Source organism: Salmo trutta, chromosome 5 (genome assembly GCF_901001165.1).
Source record: "Salmo trutta chromosome 5, fSalTru1.1, whole genome shotgun sequence".
In the NCBI taxonomy this organism is placed as follows: Eukaryota; Metazoa; Chordata; class Actinopteri; order Salmoniformes; family Salmonidae; genus Salmo; species Salmo trutta.
Window position 1 is genome coordinate 62,390,925 of NC_042961.1, and position 12,500 is coordinate 62,403,424.

The window sequence follows — 12,500 nt, forward strand, 5'->3', positions numbered from 1 at the left end:
TCCCCTCCTAAAACAGAGGTATGATAGATGTGATGAAGCCTGACCTGACACCAAGACTGCATCAGAAATAGCACCCTCTCCTGTCTGTAGTGCACTATGTAGGGAATAGGGTGCTATTTGAGGATGCCCCCCTACAGTCTCTTCTGCTCTGTTCACTCTGCTCCTGAGGAGGGAGATCGCTCTGACACACACACACACACGCACGCACGCGCACGCACGCACACACGCACGCACGCACGCGCACTCACACACACACACACGCACTCACACACACGCACGCACACACACGCACGCACGCGCACTCACACACACACGCACACACACACACACACGCACGCACGCGCACTCACACACACACACGCGCACTCACACACACACGCACACACACACAGTCTGCGGTGTGACCTCTGAGTTTGATATGCAACACTGCCGTATCACATGAAAGACTAGTCATGTTTTGAAGAGATAGAGGTTGTTATTGATCCTAAAGTATTGAACTGGGACTGGTGTCTCCTCCAGGTGACTGTTAGGTGTCTCTCCTCCAGGTGACTTATGTGTCTCCTCCAGGTGACTGTTAGGTGTCTCCTCCAGGTGACTGTTAGGTGTCTCTCCTCCAGGTGACTGTTAGGTGTGTCCTCCAGGTGACTGTTATGTGTCTCCTCCAGGTGACTGTTATGTGTCTCTCCTCCAGGTGACTGTTATGTCTCTCCTCCAGGTGACTGTTATGTGTCTCCTCCAGGTGACTGTTATGTGTCTCCTCCAGGTGACTGTTATGTGTCTCCTCCAGGTGACTGTTATGTGTCTCTCCTCCAGGTGACTGTTAGGTGTCTCCTCCAGGTGACTGTTAGGTGTCTCCTCCAGGTGACTGTTAGGTGTCTCCTCCAGGTGACTGTTATGTGTCTCCTCCAGGTGACTGTTATGTGTCTCTCCTCCAGGTGACTGTTATGTCTCTCCTCCAGGTGACTGTTATGTGTCTCTCCTCCAGGTGACTGTTATGTGTCTCCTCCAGGTAACTGTTATGTGTCTCCTCCAGGTAACTGTTATGTGTCTCTCCTCCAGGTAACTGTTATGTGTCTCTCCTCCAGGTGACTGTTATGTGTCTCCTCCAGGTGACTGTTATGTGTCTCCTCCAGGTGACTGTTATGTGTCTCTCCTCCAGGTGACTGTTATGTGTCTCCTCCAGGTGACTGTTATGTGTCTCTCCTCCAGATGACTGTTATGTGTCTCTCCTCCAGGTGACTGTTATGTGTCTCCTCCAGGTAACTGTTATGTGTCTCTCCTCCAGGTGACTGTTATGTGTCTCCTCCAGATGACTGTTATGTGTCTCCTCCAGGTGACTGTTATGTGTCTCTCCTCCAGGTAACTGTTATGTGTCTCCTCCAGGTGACTGTTATGTCTCTCCTCCAGGTGACTGTTATGTGTCTCCTCCAGGTGACTGTTATGTGTCTCCTCCAGGTGACTGTTATGTCTCTCCTCCAGGTGACTGTTATGTATTTCCTCCAGGTGACTGTTATGTGTCTCTCCTCCAGGTGACTGTTATGTGTCTCCTCCAGGTGACTGTTATGTGTCTCTCCTCCAGGTGACTGTTATGTGTCTCCTCCAGGTAACTGTTAGGTGTCTCCTCCAGGTGACTGTTATGTCTCTCCTCCAGGTGACTGTTATGTGTCTCTCCTCCAGGTGACTGTTATGTGTCTCCTCCAGGTGACTGTTATGTGTCTCCTCCAGGTAACTGTTATGTGTCTCCTCCAGGTGACTGTTATGTGTCTCTCCTCCAGGTGACTGTTATGTGTCTCCTCCAGGTAACTGTTATGTGTCTCCTCCAGGTGACTGTTATGTGTCTCTCCTCCAGGTGACTGTTATGTGTCTCCTCCAGGTAACTGTTAGGTGTCTCCTCCAGGTGACTGTTATGTCTCTCCTCCAGGTGACTGTTATGTGTCTCTCCTCCAGGTGACTGTTATGTGTCTCCTCCAGGTGACTGTTATGTGTCTCCTCCAGGTAACTGTTATGTGTCTCCTCCAGGTGACTGTTATGTGTCTCTCCTCCAGGTGACTGTTATGTGTCTCCTCCAGGTAACTGTTATGTGTCTCTCCTCCAGGTGACTGTTATGTGTCTCCTCCAGGTAACTGTTATGTGTCTCTCCTCCAGGTGACTGTTATGTGTCTCCTCCAGGTGACTGTTATGTGTCTCCTCCAGGTGACTGTTATGTGTCTCTCCTCCAGGTGACTGTTATGTGTGTCTCCTCCAGGTGACTGTTATGTGTCTCTCCTCCAGGTGACTGTTATGTGTCTCTCCTCCAGGTGACTGTTATGTCTCTCCTCCAGGTGACTGTTAGGTGTCTCTCCTCCAGGTGACTGTTATGTGTCTCTCCTCCAGGTGACTGTTATGTCTCTCCTCCAGGTGACTGTTATGTCTCTCCTCCAGGTGACTGTTATGTCTCTCCTCCAGGTGACTGTTAGGTGTCTCTCCTCCAGGTGACTGTTATGTGTCTCTCCTCCAGGTGACTGTTATGTGTCTCTCCTCCAGGTGACTGTTATGTGTCTCTCCTCCAGGTGACTGTTATGTGTGTGCCTCCAACGAGCCCTATCGTAAACTGGACTACACCAAGATCAACAACCCAAACTGGAAGCCCGGTGTTGCCGCTGGTGCCCCTAGCGGTTCCTCTGCTGCTCTTTCCACTGGGACACGGTCTGGGTCAGGGTCTGGGTCGGGTCCAGGCCCGGGCGGTCAACAGGTGGTCAGAGAGAGTAATGACTTTATAAAACCTAAGCTGGTCACGGTGATTCGCAGCGGAGTGAAGCCGAGGAAAGCGGTCAGGATTTTATTGAACAAGAAGACAGCGCATTCTTTTGACCAGGTTCTGGAGGATATCACTGAAGCTATCAAACTGGACTCTGGTGCCGTCAAGAGACTTTATACACTGGACGGGAAACAGGTAGGACAGAAAGGGAGTATGTGTGTGTGTTTTATAACATTTTAACTGAACCTTTATTTAACGAGGCAAGTCAGTTAAGAAAAAATTCTTATTTTCAATAATGGCCTAGGAACAGTGGGGTTAACTGCCTTGTCCAGGGGCAGAACGACAGATTTGTATCTTGTCAGCTCGGGGATTCGATCAAGCAACCTTTCGGTTACTAGTCCAATGCTGTAACCACTATGCTACCTGCCGTGCTCAGTGTGTGTGTTCAATGTGTGTGACAAGAGCTGTGGAGAGACTGTATATGAAAAGAAGGTGAGAGAGAGACAGAGAGATGTATTTATCTGTGTCAGGAAGCATTAGAGACAGAGAGATGTATTTATCTGTGTCAGGAAGCGTTAGAGAGAGAGAGACAGAGAGACAGAGAGATGTATTTATCTGTGTCAGGAAGCATTAGAGACAGAGAGACAGAGAGATGTATTTATCTGTGTCAGGAAGCGTTAGAGAGAGACAGAGAGACAGGGAGATGTATTTATCTGTGTCAGGAAGCATTAGAGACAGAGAGACAGAGAGATGTATTTACCTGTGTCAGGAAGCGTTAGAGAGAGACAGAGAGACAGAGAGATGTATTTATCTGTGTCAGGAAGCATTAGAGACAGAGAGACAGAGAGACAGAGAGATGTATTTATCTGTGTCAGGAAGCATTAGGGAGAGAGACAGAGAGATGTATTTATCTGTGTCAGGAAGCATTAGAGACAGAGACAGAGATATGTATTTATCTGTGTCAGGAAGCATTAGAGAGAGACAGAGAGATGTATTTATCTGTGTCAGGAAGCATTAGAGACAGAGACAGAGAGACAGAGAGATGTATTTATCTGTGTCAGGAAGCGAGAGAGAGACAGAGAGACAGAGAGATGTATTTATCTGTGTCAGGAAGCATTAGAGACAGAGACAGAGAGACAGAGAGATGTATTTATCTGTGTCAGGAAGCATTAGAGAGAGACAGACAGAGAGATGTATTTACCTGTGTCAGGAAGCATTAGGGAGAGAGACAGAGAGACAGAGAGATGTATTTATCTGTGTCAGGAAGCATTAGAGACAGAGAGACAGAGAGATGTATGTATCTGTGTCAGGAAGCATTAGAGACAGAGACAGAGAGACAGAGAGATGTATTTATCTGTGTCAGGAAGCGAGAGAGAGACAGAGAGACAGAGAGATGTATTTATCTGTGTCAGGAAGCATTAGAGACAGAGACAGAGAGATGTATTTATCTGTGTCAGGAAGCATTAGAGAGAGAGACAGAGAGATGTATTTATCTGTGTCAGGTAGCATTAGAGAGAGAGACAGAGAGATGTATTTATCTGTGTCAGGTAGCATTAGAGAGAGAGACAGAGAGATGTATTTATCTGTGTCAGGAAGCATTAGGGAGAGAGACAGAGAGACAGAGAGATGTATTTATCTGTGTCAGGAAGCATTAGAGAGAGAGACAGAGAGATGTATTTATCTGTGTCAGGAAGCATTAGAGACAGAGAGACAGAGAGATGTATTTATCTGTGTCAGGAAGCATTAGAGACAGAGAGACAGAGAGATGTATTTATCTGTGTCAGGAAGCATTAGAGAGAGAGACAGAGAGATGTATTTATCTGTGTCAGGAAGCATTAGAGACAGAGAGACAGAGAGACAGAGAGATGTATTTATCTGTGTCAGGAAGCATTAGAGAGAGACAGCGCTCTGTCTGTCTGTGTTCTGTATGTTCTAGAAGGGGACTAATGGAAGAATGCTGCTATTCTAGAACATCTTATCTCTGTGACAACACATTGGAATCAGAACCTTCCTCAACCCTTCACTTTACTACTATTCAAGTTGTTAGAATCAAAATGATTTTCTAACGGTTCCGTTTTGATCAGAACCATTCCGTTCCACTGTTCCGACCAGCAAAATAAAGTTCTGAACCGGTTCAACCCAAAGAGTATAATTTCTTTCTGTTCCTTAATTAGAACTTTACATTTTGCTCAACCTTAAATTACTTCACCAATGGATAGAGGAGCTTGCTATGGAACGGGTAAGCTATACTGTATATCCAAAAGTATGTGGACACCCCTTCAAATTAGTGGATTCGGCTATTTTAGCCACACCCGTTGCTGACAGGAGTATAAAATCGAGCACACCGCCATGCAATCTCCATAGACAAACATTGGCAGTAGAATGGACCGTACTGAAGAGTCTCAGCGACTTTCAACGTGGCACCGTCATAGGATGCCACCTGTCCGACAAGTCAGTTCGTCAAATTTCTGCCCTGCTAGAGCTGCCCTGGTCAACTGTAAGTGCTGTTATTGTGAAGTGGAAACGTCTAGGAGCAACAACAACTCAGCTGTGAAGTGGTGGGCCACACAAGCCGTAAAAACCGCATGAAAATCGTCTGTTCTCGGTTGCAACACTCACTACCGAGTTCCAAACTGCCTCTGGAACCAGTGAAAGTAAATCTTAATGCTACAACATACAATGACATTCTAGAAGATTCTGTGCTTCCAACTTTGTGGCAACAGTTTGGGGAAGGCCCTTTTCTGTTTCAGCATGACAATGCCCCCTTGCACAAACAGAGCTCCATGCAGAAATGGTTTGTGTGGAAGAACTTGACTGGCCTGCACAGAGCCCTGACCTCAACCCCATCGAACACCTTTGGGATGAATTGGAACACCGACTGCGAGCCAGGCCTAATCGCCCAACATCAGTGCCCGACCTCACTAATGCTCTTGTGGCTGAATGGAAGCAAGTCCCTGCAGCAATGTTCCAACATCTAGTGGAAAGCCTTCCCAGAAGAGTGGAGGCTGTTATAGCAGCAAAGGGGGGACCAACTCCATATTAATGCCCATGATTTTGGAATGAGATGTCCACATACTTTTGATCATGTAGTGTATGTACACGCATTGGACAGACAAGTGTAGTGTAAGGTGTGACATGCAGGTGAGGAGAGAGCTGGGCCTGAAGCACTGGGCATCTTGTTGTGGATATACAGTATCTGAATTTTATACCAACAAAATAATACGGAGGTGCAGCTCCCACGGAGGAACTTTGAATGTCTTTGAACTTCAGAGACATTTGGCTTATTTAACTAACGTTGAACCAGAGCCTTGATCATGACTCACTTCCATTCCATTATCACATCATGGCGCCTGGAGTTTTCCCAGAGCTAGCTAACAAGCTAGTAGCTAACAAGCTAGTAGCTAACAAGCTAGTAGCTAACAAGCTAGTAGCTAACAAGCTAGTAGCTAACAAGCTAGTAGCTAACAAGCTAGTAGCTAACAAGCTAGTAGCTAACAAGCTAGCTAGCTAACAAGCTAAGCTAGCTAGCTAACAAGCTAGCTAGCTAACAAGCTTGTGTGTGTAAAACGGCACCCGAATTCAAATAAAACACATCTCACCTTTTTGTAGTTTAATTAATCCAATGTGAAACGTGGTAACTGTAGTATCCTTAACTAGCATTGGGGGGGGAAAAAAAGTGAATCCATTGTTCTCTAATAGAAAAGTTCTCCCCCTAATTTCTGAATCACGTGTAACATCAGGAGCAACAGGAGGGGGCAGGGGCAGATGGAGGGGGGAGGAGCTACAGGAGACTATGCATGTTTCAGAGGGAGGGGCAGATGGAGGGGGGAGGAGCTACAGGAGACTATGCATGTTTCAGAGGGAGGGGCAGATGGAGGGGGAGGAGCTACAGGAGACTATGCATGTTTCAGAGGGAGGGGCAGATGGAGGGGGGAGGAGCTACAGGAGACTATGCATGTTTCAGAGGGAGGGGCAGATGGAGGGGGAGGAGCTACAGGAGACTATGCATGTTTCAGAGGGAGGGGCAGATGGAGGGGGGAGGAGATACAGGAGACTATGCATGTTTCAGAGGGAGGGGCAGATGGAGGGGGAGGAGCTACAGGAGACTATGCATGTTTCAGAGGGAGGGGCAGAGGGAGGGGGAGCAGCTACAGGAGACTATGCATGTTTCAGATGGCGGGGGAGGGGCAGAGGGGGGGGAGCTGAAGTAGACTATGCATGTTTCAGAAGGAAGGGGAGGGGCAGAGGGAGGGGCAGACAGACAGTGGAATCAGTTCCTGAGTGATATTGAGGGGTTTTGCATAGGCTCTTTGTTGTGCTTTGTTGTGGGACCCGAAATAAATGCCCGTAACACAAAATAACATTATTAACCGGTTCCCATGCTTTTAAAATAACGGTTCTGTTCCGGAACAGTATAGATCACTTTCATTCTCGGTTCTGGTTCTGTTCGTCGAAAAATGTAGTTATTTTCCGTTTTTCTGTTCTGTTCCCTGAACCGCTTCCTACACCTAATACTCACATTAAAATGGGCTTAGAGCTAAACTTAATGGGAGTTAAGTTCTGGGCCCCTCTCTCCTTTCAGTTTGTTCTGGGCCCCTCTCTCCTTTCAGTTTGTTCTGGGCCCCTCTCTCCTTTCAGTTTGTTCTGGGCCCCTCTCTCCTTTCAGTTTGTTCTGGGCCCGTCTCAACCTTTCAGTTTGTTCTGGGCCCCTCTCTCCTTTCAGTTTGTTCTGGGCCCGTCTCTCCTTTCAGTTGGTTCTGGGCCCCTCTCTCCTTTCAGTTTGTTCTGGGCCCCTCTCTCCTTTCAGTTTGTTCTGGGCCCCTCTCTCCTTTCAGTTTGTTCTGGGCCCGTCTCTCCTTTCAGTTGGTTCTGGGCCCCTCTCTCCTTTCAGTTTGTTCTGGGCCCCTCTCTCCTTTCAGTTTGTTCTGGGCCCCTCTCTTCTTTCAGTTTGTTCTGGGCCCCTCTCTCCTTTCAGTTGGTTCATCCACCTTAAAGCAGTCTAGCAGTCATACTGAGTCATACAGAGGAGAGAGGGAGGAAGAGGAGAGAGGGCAGGAGAGGAGAGAGGGCAGGAAAGGAGAGGGAGGAGAGAGGGCAGGAGAGGAGAGAGGGCAGGAAAGGAGAGGGAGGAGAGAGGGCAGAAGAGAAGAAAGGGCAGAAGAGGAGAGAGAGGAGGGGAAGAGGAGAGGAGAGAGGGAGGGTAGAGGAGAGAGGGAGGGGGGAAGAGGAGGGGAGAGATTCATTTGTATGCTGCAGGACTCCTGCTGCAGAAAAGGAGGGAAAATCCTGAAAGACTCCTCAGGGGGACGAGAGGAGAGACAGCAGGGCCGGCCCTAGGCATAAGCCACAGCCGCTAGGGGCCCCCCGAGTCGGGCTCACAACTTACTGTTGCTAGGTAGAATAGTAGAATACACAAGGTGAAGTCAGTTTGTGCATCAGCGGTTTCTCTCTTGTTGTTTTTCTCTTGTTATGTCAGTCACTGACAGTCACTCAATTAGCCCATGTCAGTTACATGTTTTAAGATTGGTTAATTAGTCTATCTGCCAGCTATCTAAACTGGTAGGAATCATGGTCTAATTATGTTAATTAGTCCATCTGCCAGCTATCTAAACTGGTAGGAATCATGGTGTAATTATGTTAATTAGTCTATCTGCCAGCTATCTAAACTGGTAGGAATCATGGTGTAATTATGTTAATTAGTCTAGCCAGCTATCTAAACAGGTAGGAATCATGGTGTAAATATGTTAATTAGTCTATCTGCCAGCTATCTAAACTGGTAGGAATCATGGTGTAATTATGTTAATTAGTCTAGCCAGCTATCTAAACTGGTAGGAATCATGGTGTAATTATGTTAATTAGTCTATCTGCCAGCTATCTAAACTGGTAGGAATCATGGTGTAATTATGTTAATTAGTCTATCTGACAGCTATCTAAACTGGTAGGAATCATGGTGTAATTATGTTAATTAGTCTATCTGCCAGCTATCTAAACTGGTAGGAATCATGGTGTAATTATGTTAATTAGTCTATCTGCCAGCTATCTAAACTGGTAGGAATCATGGTGTAATTATGTTAATTAGCCTATCTGCCAGCTATCTAAACTGGTAGGAATCATGGTGTAATTATGTTAATTAGCCTATCTGCCAGCTATCTAAACTGGTAGGAATCATGGTGTAATTATGTTAATTAGCCTATCTGCCAGCTATCTAAACTGGTAGGAATCATGGTGTAATTATGTTAATTAGTCTATCCAGCTATCTAAACTGGTAGGAATCATGGTGTAATTATGTTAATTAGTCTATCTGCCAGCTATCTAAACTGGTAGGAATCATGGTGTAATTATGTTAATTAGTCTATCTGCCAGCTATCTAAACTGGTAGGAATCATGGTCTCATTATGTTAATTAGTCTATCCAGCTATCTAAACTGGTAGGAATCATGGTCTAATTATGTTAATTAGTCTAGCCAGCTATCTAAACTGGTAGGAATCATGGTGTAATTATGTTAATTAGTCTATCTGCCAGCTATCTAAACTGGTAGGAATCATGGTGTAATTATGTTAATTAGTCTATCCAGCTATCTAAACTGGTAGGAATCATGGTGTAATTATGTTAATTCGTCTATCTGCCAGCTATCTAAACTGGTAGGATCCATGGTGTAATTATGTTAATTAGTCTATCTGCCAGCTATCTAAACTGGTAGGAATCATGGTCTAATTATGTTAATTAGTCTAGCCAGCTATCTAAACTGGTAGGAATCATGGTCTAATTATGTTAATTAGTCTAGCCAGCTATCTAAACTGGTAGGAATCATGGTGTAATTATGTTAATTAGCCTAGCCAGCTATCTAAACTGGTAGGAATCATGGTGTAATTATGTTAATTAGTCTATATCTGCCAGCTATCTAAACTGGTAGGAATCATGGTGTAATTATGTTAATTAGTCTATCTGCCAGCTATCTAAACTGGTAGGATTCATGGTGTAATTATGTTAATTAGTCTATCTGGCCAGCTATCTAAACTGGTAGGAATCATGGTGTAATTATGTTAATTAGTCTATCTGCCAGCTATCTAAACTGGTAGGAATCATGGTGTAATTATGTTAATTAGTCTATCTGCCAGCTATCTAAACTGGTAGAAATCATGGTGTAATTATGTTAATTAGTCTATCTGCCAGCTATATAAACTGGTAGGAATCATGGTGTAATTATGTTAATTAGTCTAGCCAGCTATCTAAACTGGTTGGAATCATGGTGTAATTATGTTAATTAGTCTATCTGCCAGCTATCTAAACTGGTAGGAATCATGGTGTAATTATGTTAATTAGTCTATCTGCCAGCTATCTAAACTGGTAGGAATCATGGTGTAATTATGTTAATTAGTCTATCTGCCAGCTATCTAAACTGGTAGGAATCATGGTGTAATTATGTTAATTAGTCTATCTGCCAGCTATCTAAACTGGTAGGAATCATGGTGTAATTATGTTAATTAGTCTAGCCAGCTATCTAAACTGGTAGGAATCATGGTGTAATTATCGACTGGGTATGTAGGGCAAGTGCCCAGGGACCCTGACCTCCAGCAAGACAATTTGTTGTAAAACTGCAAATCTTTCTCTCCGCCCCATGGCAAAATGGGACACACACAGAGAGAGAGAGACAGCGAGCGAGAGAGAGAGAGACAGCGAGCGAGAGAGAGAGAGACAGCGAGCGAGAGAGAGACAGAGAGCGAGAGAGACAGAGAGACAGAGAGACAGAGAGCGAGAGAGAGACAGAGAGCGAGAGACAGATAGACAGAGAGCGAGAGATAGACAGAGAGCGAGAGACAGAGAGCGAGAGAGAGACAGAGAGACAGAGAGCGAGAGAGACAGAGAGACAGAGAGCGAGAGAGAGAGAGACAGCGAGACAGAGAGCGAGAGAGAGACAGAGAGCGAGAGAGAGAGAGAGACAAAGAGACAGAGCGAGAGAGAGACAGAGATTGGTTTATAAGCGATGAGTCATTGTCTGTGTTGGCCCCTATTCCATACATACTGTAGTGCCCTATGGTACTGGTCAGACCTAGTGCAGGACTGTAATAGGCTGCCACTTGGAACACAGCCTAGAGAAATCACCCAAAAGACACTGTCCTGTGAGTGAGAGGTCTGGTGTGTGTGTGTGTGTGTGTGTGTGTGTGTGTGTGTGTGTGTGTGTGTGTGTGGGGTCTGGTGTGTGTGTGTGTGTGTGTGTGTGTGCAGGCTGGCGAGCCAACAAAACAGAAACCCTGCCAGTCTCTCCCTAGCAACTGAAAGTAATTAGCATGCCTGTCTGCAGAACCTCTTTCTCTCTCTGTCTCTCTCTCTCTCTCCCTCTCTCTCCCTCTCTCTGTCTCTCTCTCTCTCTCTCTCCCCCTCTCCCTCTCTCTCTCTCTCTGTCTCTCTCTCTCTCTCTCTCTCTCTCGTCTACAGTTTGTAGCAAATCGCTGTCATTTTGATCTACAATTTGTATTTAATCCACTAGACATTTCTCTGTAGTTGAGGTCTGATGTACTGTGTGTGTGTGTGTGTGTGTGTGTGTGTGTGTGTGTGTGTGTGTGTGTGTGTGTGTGTGTGTGTGTGTGTGTGTGTGCGTGTGTGTCTGACTAAGCATGTCCTAGAATTCTGATGAAGTTTGCCGCCGGCAGTGCTGAGTACTGACACACACACGGCTGACACAGTTTCTCAGCATCAATGGAGTAGTACTGAGAGAGAGGGGGAGAGAGGGGGAGAGAGAGAGGGGGAGAGAGAGAGGGGAGAGAGGGGGGGAGAGAGAGAGGGAGAGAGAGGGGGAGGGAGAGAGAGGGGGAGAGAGAGAGAGGGGGAGGGAGAGAGAGCGGGAGAGAGAGAGGGAGAGGGAGACAGAGACAAAGAGGGGGGAGAGAGAGAGAGACAGACAAAGAGGGGGGACAGAGAGCAAGGAGGAGAGAGAGAGAGAGAGATATAGAGAGAGGGAGCAAGAGAGACAGAGGGGGAGAGAGAGAGAGAGACTTATAGGTACCTCCACTCTGTGTCTTTATAAGGGAGACTAGAATAGTAGAAGTCTGATGAATGTCCTTGAATGCATCTTATTCCCCTGGGAGGGGAATGCTGTTCTACTTCCCTAGTCACTGATATACAGGTAACAACATGGAAAGGAAGGGAGACATTTCTAACAGGGACACATCTCAGGTGTCAGTCAGGAAGGTATTGAGTGATGCACCCCTCTCTGACCTCACTTCCGCCCCTGTGTCAGGTGACCAGCCTACAGGACTTCTACTCTCTGACCTCTAACCTCTAACCCCTCCCCAGGTGACCAGCCTGCAGGACTTCTTCTCTCTGATCTCTAACCTCTAACCCCTCCCCAGGTGACCAGCCTGCAGGACTTCTTCGGTGATGATGACGTGTTCATGGCGTGTGGTCTGGAGAAGTTTCGTTACGCTCAGGACGACTACGCTATCACACACAGCGGGAAGGCTGCCTCGGCGTTCGTCAACGGTACGTTACCGGTAACTGGTTAGTTAAATTGGTTTGTTTGATTCCTGTGAGGAACCATTCTGAACCAAACTGTAAGACAAGAGACGTCGTTCTTAATTATTTGGACGTGTTTCTCTCTCTCTCTCTCTCTCTCTCTTTCTCCAGAGTCTAGGGTGAAAATGTCTCGTTCCTCCACTCCTCTGAAGCCGTCGTCTCCAAAACCTTCCAGCGTGACCACGCCCAAAACCCCGCCCAGAACTCCACCCAGAACCAAATCACCTGGCCCAGGTAATGAGAGAACAGA

At 46.4% G+C, this 12,500-nt stretch overlaps 1 protein-coding gene across 1 annotated transcript in view; it reads left to right on the top strand.

Annotated features, from left to right (window-relative positions):
* LOC115194742 (serine/threonine-protein kinase DCLK2) overlaps positions 1-12,500 on the top strand; it is a 40,401-nt gene that overhangs the window by 9,349 nt on the left and 18,552 nt on the right. The window contains exons 2-4 of the mRNA XM_029754652.1: positions 2,550-2,932; positions 12,088-12,217; positions 12,362-12,484. Coding sequence (XP_029610512.1) covers positions 2,550-2,932; positions 12,088-12,217; positions 12,362-12,484 — 636 coding nt within the window. The remainder of the gene's footprint in view (positions 1-2,549; positions 2,933-12,087; positions 12,218-12,361; positions 12,485-12,500) is intronic.